Here is a 10200-nt window from a genome sequence, read left to right as displayed (position 1 = left end):
CCTGCTTAGCCTTGGCTGAAGGTATTGCTGGTTTTGAAAGTTTGGAGAACTTGATTTGGGAGCAAGGCTGTCCTGACAAGTTGAGTAGAGGCTGTGAAGGTGTGGAGGATGTGAGGTGCTGCTGGAGGGACTGGTTTCAAGATACAGTGTTTTGAATCCCATTTCTGGGCTATCCTCCACTTCACGTCAGAATCACTGTGACTTTCAGACCCAACAGATGCAAAGCAAAGATCCAGATATTATTGGGGATACTTCAGGAACCTCTAGGAATTTTAGGTTAAGGCTAGCTGCAAGGGAGAGAAAAAGAGAATGAGTCCTCAGGACCTTCACATGTATTTATGCAGACTAGGTTCCACACAAGGGCAGCAGCTTGAGGGGGTGGGTTGGGTCCCGGGGTTGAAATCTAGCCTGTTATTCATGTGCTAAGCTGTGTGCACTATTGTTAGCAAGGGGGAACTTTTTCTAATTCACTCAAAGCTACCATATGATCAGACCTCAACTTTTGTCTTTTTCCTTTGTTTTTAGGTTATTCACATTCTTCTGCACCCCCATCCTTAACCAATAGGATTCAACTTTGACCTGTTTCCCACTTGCCATTTTGCAGTTGGAGGGGCCTGAGAAATTAAAAAGGGGCAAGAAATGGCAATAGTAGAAGAAAATTCTAGAATGATTTGTACTCCCAGAGAAAGAGTTCTCCCTCAAAGAGTTCATCCAGTATTTATGGAGAGCCTGTTATGTGTCACACGCTCTGTGCATAGCCTTAAGGGAAATTAATAGTTGGCCCCAACCCTCAAGAAACTCACTGTTCCATGGGGAAGACAAACATTACCATATTGTACAACAAATGGTACATGCAAAAATCGATACCATCTCTCCCCAGTACATGTATAGCAGTATCAGGAAGAAACACAAACGCTGCTATTAATGTTCCCATAGAACGTTCTTGGAGCAGAGGTGGAACAGGAGGTATTAATTTGTACCTTGTGGGCTCAGATCTGAGTGTAGTATAATCTTAGGTAGAAAGAATGTGGATGGATTGGATCCTGGCCAGTCACATGGTCTTCTTTTTTGTGTATCATAACAGGTTAGTCTGTACTAGTGAAAGTGTCAACAGTAAATCTCATCCAGGTTCATCAACTGGGACTGATAAAACAATGTCAAAAGCTAATGTGTCCTTCTGGGTACAAAAAGAAGGTAACAGACCTGATTTACTCTGTGGAAGGGCCGCTGACTACACTGTTGGGAAGGGACATTTCCTGATTCTTGTATGGTCCACGCTTGTTTTGGGAGGTAGGTGATTGTTTTTACATCTCATCTTTCCTCTGACCTCTGAATCTTTCTGCAGAAAGCGATCACAATTACAACAAAAGAAGAAAACCAATGAAATTATAAGATGTGAGTGAATGATATCAATCTTGTTTCATTTATTTATAAGTCTGATCTCTACTATGCTCCTTCATTCATTCATGACATTTGCTGAGCATAGCAGTGTGGAGAATATGAAAGTTCTTAGCCTCAAGGAGACTTTTCGTGGGGGAGACAGGCAGACACATAATTGCAATGCAGTGTCATTATTATAACTTTAAAGGTATAGTCCAGAATCTCTGGTAACAAAGGAGAGGGAGAGCTTTACACTGCCTGGCTTCCTTCTTGCCTGCCAGGCCTGCTGCAGCTGCTGCTGCTAAGTCGATTCAGTCATGTCCAACTCTGTGTGACCCCAGGGATGGCAGCCCACCAGGCTCCCCCGTCCCTGGGATTCTCCAGGCAGGAACACTGGAGTGGGTTGCCATTTTCTTCTCCAATGCATGAAAGTGAAAAGTGAAAGTGAAGTTGCTCAGTTGTGTCCGACTCCTAGCGACCCCATGGACTGCAGCCCACCAGGCTCCTCCATCCATTGGATTTCCCAGGCAAGAGTACTGGAGTGGGGTGCCATTGCCTTCTCCGGCCTGCCAGGCCTAACTTGACCTAAATATCTGGGATGCTGCTGCTGCTAAGTCACTTCAGTTGTGTCCGACTCTGCACGACCCCATAGACAGCAGCCCACCAGGCTCCCCCGTCTCTGGGATTCTCCAGGCAAGAACACTGGAGTGGGTTGCCATTTCCTTCTCCAATGCATGTAAGTGAAAAGTGAAAGTAAAGTCACTCAGTCCTGTCCAACTCTGAGCGACCCCACGGACTGCAGCCTACCAGGCTCCTCCGTCCATGGGATTTTCCAGCAAGAGTACTGGAGTGGGGTGCCATTGCCTTCTCCATATCTGGGATGAGGGGAGGGCAAATAGAACCTAGATACATGGTTCACAGTTTGCTTAGTTAACATCCTTTTGTCCATTCTACTATGACTTTTGATGTGCTTTTTCTTTAGGGAAGATGTACCATTCCACTCACTGTGGGGGGGTGGGATTAGGAAAAGTTTTACCTATAAGGTCTCTTACACAATGATAAAGTATTCAATAGGCATGAAGAATGATATTCATGCAGATAAAATAACGTATTAAAAAACACAGATGCTTTATTCCATAATTCAACACTAGTGATTAGAGAACATTTTCTAGTTCCCTTAAAATTTTTTTTCATTTGGGCAAAATGTCAGCTGGTTTAAAATGCTTTCTGGAACAAAAGTGAAAGTTTTAGTTGCTCAGTCGTGTCAAACTCTTTGCCACCCCATGGTCTGTCTGTCCATGGAATTCTCCAGGCAAGAATACTAGAGTGGGTTGCCATTCCCTTCTCTAGGGGATCTTCCCATCTCAGGGGTTGAAGCTGGGTCTCCTGTATTCCAGGCACATTCTTTACCAGGGAAACCAGTACAAAGACTACAAAGAAGCAACAAAGCAAACACCCATGAAGAACTTCAATTTTACTCCCATTAGGGAGTGAAATTGCTTTCTCTGGGGTCTTTAAAATGCTCATCATCAACCTTGGTCCCTTTTGGTACAATAAAGTGCTGCTGACCATGAATCTCACTAGCTTTAGATCTTTTATGATTACATAGAGACAGGTGCTCCAAGCAGTAAAGGGCATTGCAGAAATTGCTTGAGAAACATTTCTTTGGCTAACCTTATGCATAAGTATTCAAAAAATATTTACTGATTTGTCATGACCTGTAGGTGAAAGGCAAGAAATACAGACTCTGAGATGCCAATGAGTCTCAACTTAGACACAAGTTAACTGGATTGTAGTCTATATAGTGCCTCTGGAAATGATGAGCTGAATAATCATAGAGTAGGAAGTTTTAGGGGCTTCCCAGGTAGTGCTGGAGACATGGGTTTGATCCCTGGGTTGGGAAGATCCCCTGGAGGAGAGCATGGCAACCCACTCCAGTATTCTTGCCTGGAGAATCCCATGGATGGGAGAGCCTGGTGGGATACAGTCCATGGGGTTGCACAGAGTTGGACATAACTGAAATGACTTAGCACGCATGCATGGAGGGAGTTTTAAGGCAAGAAGATTCATATAAACAGAATAGCTAGTGTCCTTTAACACTTAATTGGTAAAGGAAGTTTTCCCTATGATTAGATTTCATTTAAAAGTATTTCTGGTGTTTAAGAAAACTACAGAATATATGTTACTATGGCTTAGGATGAGTAGTGATTAACATGTAGTAAGACATTACAAGATGGCAAAGTAGGAGGACGTGTGTTCATCATCTCCTGCGATAACTCCAAAATTATAACTCACTGCTGAACAACCGTTGGCAGGAGAATGTTGGATCCCACCGAAAAAAGATACCCCATGTCCAAGGGCAAAGGAGAAGCCCCAGCAAAATGGTAGGAGGGGTGAAATCGCACTTAGAATCAAACCCCATACCTGCCAGAGATGCTTGGAGGGCTCAAAGAAAACATTCTGCGTACCAGGAGATGCCACACAGACTGAGCCAGATCTGCCTTTGAATGTTTGAGTGTCTCATGTGGAGGTACAGGTCAGCAGTGGCCTGCCACAGGGGCAGAGGCTCTGGGGTGCAGCAGACCTGGGTATGGCATAAGCCCTCTTGGAGGAGGTCGCCATTAACCACACCATAGAGCTGAAGGAACTTAGAAAGGACTGGGGAAACAGACCCTTGGAGGGCACAAACAAAACCTTGTATGCACCAGGACCCAGGAGAAAGGAGCAGTGACCCCACAAGAGACCCAGACTTGCCTGTGAGTGTTCAGGAGTCTCTGGCAGAGGCTTGGGTCAGTGGTAGCCTGCTGCAGGGTCAGAGGCACTGAGTGTGGCATTGTGTGCATGGGACCTTTTGAAGGAGGTCCCCATTATCTTCATTACCTCCACCATAGTTTGGCCTCGGGTCAAACAACAGGGAGGGAACACAGCCCCACCCATCAACAGAAAATTGGATTAAAGATTTATGGAGCATGGCCCCACTCAATAGAACAGACCCAGTTTCTACCTCAGTCAGTCTCTGCCATCAAGAAGCTTCCATAAGTCTCTTTCTTATCCAGGAGGGCAGACAGAATGAAAACCATAATCACAGACAACTAATCAAGCTGATCACATGGACCACAGCCTTGTCTAAGTCAATGAAACTATGAGCCATGCCATGTAGGGCCATCCAAGACACATGGGTCATGGTGGAGAGTTCTGACAAAATGTGGTCCACTGGAGAAGGGAAGGGCAAACCACTTCAATATTCTTGCCTTGAGAACCTCATGAACAGTCAGTTAGTCAGTCAGTTCAGTCGCTCAGTCGTGTCCGACTCTTTGCGACCCCATGAATCGCAGCACGCCAGGCCTCCCTGTCCATCACCAACTCCCGGAGTTCCCTCAAATTCAAGTCCATCGAGTTGGTGATGCCATCCAGCCATCTCATCCTCTGTCGTCCCCTTTTTTTCCTGCCCCCAATCCCTCAAAAGGCAAAAAGATAGGACACTAAAAGATGAACTCCCCGGGTTGGTAGGTGCCCAATATGCTACTGGAGATCAGTGGATAAATAACTCCAGAAAGAATGAAGAGATGGAGCTAAAGCAAAAACAACACCCAGTTGTGGATGTGACTGGTGATGGAAATAAAGTCCAGTGCTGTAAAGAGCAATATTGCATTGGAACCTGGAATGTTAAGTCCATGAACCAAGGCAAATTGGAAGTGGTCAAATAGGAGATGGCAAGAGTGAATATCGACATTTTAGGAATCAGTGAACCAAAATGGACTGGAATGGGTGAATTTAACTCAGATGACCATTCTATCTACTACTGTGTGCAAGAATCCCTTAGAAGAAATGGAGTGGCCATCATAGTCAACAAGAGTCTGAAATGCAGTACTTGGATGCAATCTCAAAAACGACAGAATGATCTCTGTTCGTTTCTAAGGCAAACCATTCAATATCACAGTAAGCCAAGTCTGTGCCCCACCAGTAATGTTGAAGGAGCTGAAGTTGAGTGGTGCTATGAAGACCTACAAGACCTTCTAGAACTAACACCCCAAAAAGATGTCCTTTTCATTATAGGGGACTGGAATGCGAAAGTAGGAAGTCAGGAGATGCCTGGAGTAACAGGCAAATTTGGCCTTGGAGTACAAAATGAAGTAGGTCAAAGGCTAATAGAGTTTTGCCAAGAGAATGCAATGGTCATAGCAAACACCCTCTTCCTACAACACAAGAGAAGACTTATACATGGATATCACCAGATGGTCAATACTGAAACCAGATTAATTATATTCTTTGCAGCCAAAGATGGAGAAGCTCTATACATTCAGCAAAAACAAGACTGGGAGCTGACTGGCTCAGATTGTGAAGTCTTTACTGCCAAAGAAAGAAAGTGAAGTTGCTCAGTTGTGTCCAACTCTCTGCGACCCCATGGACTGTAGCCTACCAGGCTCCTCTGTTCATGGGATTCTCCAGGCAAAAGTACTGGAGTGGGTTGCCATTTCCTTCTCCAGGGGATCTTCCCAACTCTGGGATTGAACCCAGGTCTGCATTGCAGGCAGACGCTTTGCCATCTAAGCCACCAGGAAAGCCCAATTCAGACTTAAATTGAATAAAGTAGGGAAAACCACTAGAGTCTTCAGGTATGACTTCAGTCAGTTCCCTTACAATTATATAGTAGAAGTGAGAAATAGATTTAAGGGATTAGATCTGATAGAGTGCCTGAAGAAATATGGATGGGGGTTTGTGACATTGTACAGGAGGCAGTGATCAAGACCATCCCCAAGAAAAACAGATATGCAAAAAGGCAAAATGGTTGTCTGAGGAGGCCTTACAAATAGCTGAGAAAAGAAGAGAAGTGAAAGGTAAAGGAGAAAAGGAGAGATATACCCATTTGAATACAGATTTCAAAGAATAGCAAGGAGAGATAAGAAAGCCTTCTTTAGTGATCAATACAAAGAAATAGAGGAAAACAACAGAATGGGAAAGACTAGAGATCTCTTCAAGAAAATTAGAGATGCCAAGGGAACATATCATGCACAGATGGGCACAATAAAGGACAGAAATGGTATGGACCTAACAGAAGCAGAAGATATTAAGAAGAGGTAGCAAGAATACACAGAATAACTTCACATAAAAGATCTTCATGACCCAGATAACCACAATGGTGTGATCACTCACCTTGAGTCAGACATCCTCGAATGTGAAATCAAGTGGGCCTTAGAAAGCATCACTAGGAACAAAGCTAGTGGTGGTGATGGAATTCCAGTTGAGCTGTTTCAAATCCTAAAAGATGATGCTGTTAAAGTGTTGCACTCAGTATGCCAGCAAATTTGGAAAACTCAGCAGTGGCCACAGACTGGAAAAGGTCAGTTTTCATTCTGATCCCAAAGAAAGGCAATGCCAAAGAATGCTCAAACTACCACACAATTGTGCTCATCTCACACACTAGGAAAGTAATGCTCAAAATTCTCCAAGCCAGGCTTCAACAATACATGAACCTTGAACTCCCACATGTTCAAGCTGGTTTTAGAAAAGGCAGAGGAACCAGAGATCAAATTGCCAACATCCGCTGGATCATGGAAAAAGCAAGAGAGTTCCAGAAAAACATCTACTTCTGCTTTATTGACTGTGCCAAAGCCTTTGACTGTGTGGATCACTACAAACTGTGGAAATTTCTTAAAGAGATGGAAATACCAGACCATCTTACCTGCATCATGATAAATCTGTATGCAGGTCAAGAAGCAAGAGTTAGAACTGGACATGGAACAACAGACTGTTTCCAAATAGGAAAAGGAGTACATCAAGGCTGTATATTGTCACTCTGCTTATTTAACTTACATGCAGAGTACATCATGCAAAATGCCAGGCTGCATGAAGTACAAGCTGGAATCAAGATTGCCGGGAGAAATATCAATAACTTCAGATATGCAAATGACACCACATTTATGGCAGAAAGCAAAGAAGAACTAAAGAGCTTGTTGATGAAAGTGAAAGGGGAGAGTGAAAAAGTTGGCTTAAAGCTCAACATTCAGAAAACTAAGATCATGGCATCCGGTCCCATCACTTCACGGCAAATAGTTGGGGAAAGAACGGAAACAGTGACTGACTTTATTTTTTGGGCTCCAAAATCACTGCAGATGGTGACTGCAGCCATGAAATTAAAAGACCCTTGCTCCTTGGAAGAAAAGCTATGACCAACCTAGACAGCATATTAAAAAGCACAGACACTACTTTGCCAACAAAGGTCCATCTAGTCAAGGCTATGGTTTTTCCAGCAGTCATGTATGAATGTGAGAGTTAGACCATAAAGAAGGCTGAGTGTGGAAGAATTGATGCTTTTGAACTGTGGTGTTGGAGAAAGCTCTTGAGAGTCCCTTGGACTTCAAGGAGATCCAACCAGTCAACCCTAAAGGAAATCGGTCCTGAATATTCATTGGAAGGACTGATGCTGAAGCTGAAACTCCAATACTTTGGCCACCTGACGCGAAGAGCTGAGTCATTGGAAAAGGCCCTGATGCTGGGAAAGATTGAAGGCAGGAGGAGAAGGGGATGACAGAGGATAAGATGGTTGGATGGCATCACCGACTTGATGGACATGAGTTTGAGCAAGTTCTGGGAGTTGGTGATGGACAGGGAAGCCTGGCGTGCTGCAGTCCATTGGGTCGCAAAGAGTCTTATACAACTGAGTGACTAAATGAGTAAGCTGATACTTTGAGGATATGAAATTTCATTTTCATAATTTCTCTTCATCAGATCCAGAAGCAAGATACCCAGACAGTGCCACTGGGTAGGCAAATGGGAGGTTGTTGGAACTTCAAAATTTTCCAAATTCACATGAGTGCTGTCTCACTATGTGTGTCTTATACTAAGAGATAGGTTTATGTAACAGTTGTCAGTTATTCATAATATGACATTCAGAGGAAGTTTAAAATCAAATACCTAAAGAGAGATAATAAATTGTTTTTAAATTATACCTTATGCCCAAATAACACATACTTTTTTTTTTTAGGACTTCTGAGGGCATTTTTAAAGAATTCTGAAGTCATCGTCTTGACGATTCTTTCTCTATTTGGATTTTTGATAGGACAACTGGCCTACAATTTTGTTGAGGTAACTTACATACGATAAACTAGAGGATAGACTAAAGATCAAAGACCAAAAACAAGGTCAACTCCTGTCCCCATTCCTGAATGAATGGATTTTTTTTAATGTGAACAGCTACTGAGAAAAGTTTATCTGGTATTAAAATTTTTGAAAATGAAAAACCATCCAAGAAAGGAAACATGAATTAGAGAGGCTTAAAATAGTACTTTGAAAGTGAGTAAATCCAATTGCCTTCTTGGATTCTTCACCATCTGCCATTGGTCCTTGCTCTTGTATCCTTTCTCTGTACATACAACTGGACTCTCTCATGTTACTGTCTTCCACACCTGCAGGGACTCTAGTTACAAAAGGCTCAGTTACTGTCGTGATGAATTATGATTACTCTTTTCTAATTGCCAGGTTAAGTGCAAAACATGCATCCTACAAAAGATTACTTAGATCTAAGAAAAACTTTGTTAATTTATTGACACAATTTTAAATGTATAGCAGCAGAGTAATGAATAAACAATTTGAATCCACTCATTTTTTATTAAAAACAAAATGAAGACAGTGCTTGTATCTGTTAAGGATTGTAAAGTTCAGTTCAGTTCAGTCGCTCAGTCGTGTCTGATTCTTGCAACCCCATGGACTGCAGCATTCTAGGCTTCCCTGTCCATCACCAACTCCCAGAGCCTGCTCAAACTCATGTCCATCAAGTTGGTGATGCCATCCAACCATCTTATCCTCTGTCGTCCCCTTCTCCTCACACCTTCAATCTTTCCCAGCATCAGGGCCTTTTCCAATGAGTCAGTGCTTCATGTCAGGTGGCCAAAGTATTGGAGTTTCAGCTTCAGCATCAGTCCTTCCAATGAATATTCAGGACTGATTTCCTTTAGGATGGACTGGTTGGATCTCCTTGCAGTCCAAGGGACTCTCAAGAGTCTTCTCCAACACCACAGTTCAAAAGCATCAATTCTTCCACACTCAGCCTTCTTTATGGTCCAACTCTCACATTCATACATGACTGCTGGAAAAACCATAGCCTTGACTAGACGGACCTTTGTTGGCAAATAAATGTCTCTGCTTTTTAATATGCTGTCTAGGTTGGTCATAACTTTTCATCCAAAGAGTAAGTGTCTTTTAATTTCATGGCTGCAGTCACCATCTGCAGTGATTTTGGAGCCCCCCAAAATAAAGTCTGTCACTGTTTCCATTGTTTCCTCATCTATTTGCTGTGAAGTGATGGGACCAGATGCCATGATCTTCATTTTTTGAATTTTGAGTTTTAAGCCAGCTCTTTCATTCTCCTCTTTTGCTTTCAAGAGGCTCTTCAGTTCTTCTTTGCTTTTTGTCAAAAGGTGGTGTCATCTGTGTATCTGAGGTTATTGGTATTTCTCCTGGCAATCTTGATTCCAGCTTGTATTTCATCCAGCCTGGCATTTTGCATGATGTACTCTGCATATAAGTTAAATAAACAGGGTGACAATATACAGCCTTGACATACTCCTTTCCCAATTTAGAACTAATCCATTGTTCCATGTCCGGTTCTAGCTGGACATGGAACAATAGATTAGTTGTTCCATGCTTCTTGGACATGCTTCTTGTCCTACATACAGGTTTCTGAGGAGACAGGTAAGGCGCTCTGGTGTTCCCATTTGTTTAAGAATTTTCCACAGTTTGTTGTGATCCACACAGTCAAAGGCTTTGACGTAGTCAATAAAGCAGAAGTAGATGTTTTTCTGGAATTCTGTTGCTTTTTTG

The 10200-nt window shown here is 42.8% G+C and overlaps 1 protein-coding gene across 1 annotated transcript in view; it reads left to right on the top strand.

Annotated features, from left to right (window-relative positions):
- Positions 1 to 1093: 1093 nt before the first annotated feature.
- The window catches only part of SLC9C2 (solute carrier family 9 member C2 (putative)), a 94233-nt gene continuing 85126 nt past the window's right edge, over positions 1094 to 10200 (top strand). The window contains exons 1-2 of the mRNA XM_055583805.1: positions 1094 to 1290; positions 8366 to 8466. Of these exons, the coding sequence (XP_055439780.1) occupies positions 1155 to 1290; positions 8366 to 8466 (237 nt within the window). The 5' untranslated portion in view covers positions 1094 to 1154. The remainder of the gene's footprint in view (positions 1291 to 8365; positions 8467 to 10200) is intronic.

The sequence above is a fragment of the Bubalus kerabau genome, chromosome 5, assembly GCF_029407905.1.
Source record: "Bubalus kerabau isolate K-KA32 ecotype Philippines breed swamp buffalo chromosome 5, PCC_UOA_SB_1v2, whole genome shotgun sequence".
NCBI lineage: Eukaryota > Metazoa > Chordata > Mammalia > Artiodactyla > Bovidae > Bubalus > Bubalus kerabau.
The sequence above is the reverse complement of the archived record's forward strand: the minus strand, read 5'-3'. Positions and strand labels throughout refer to the sequence as shown.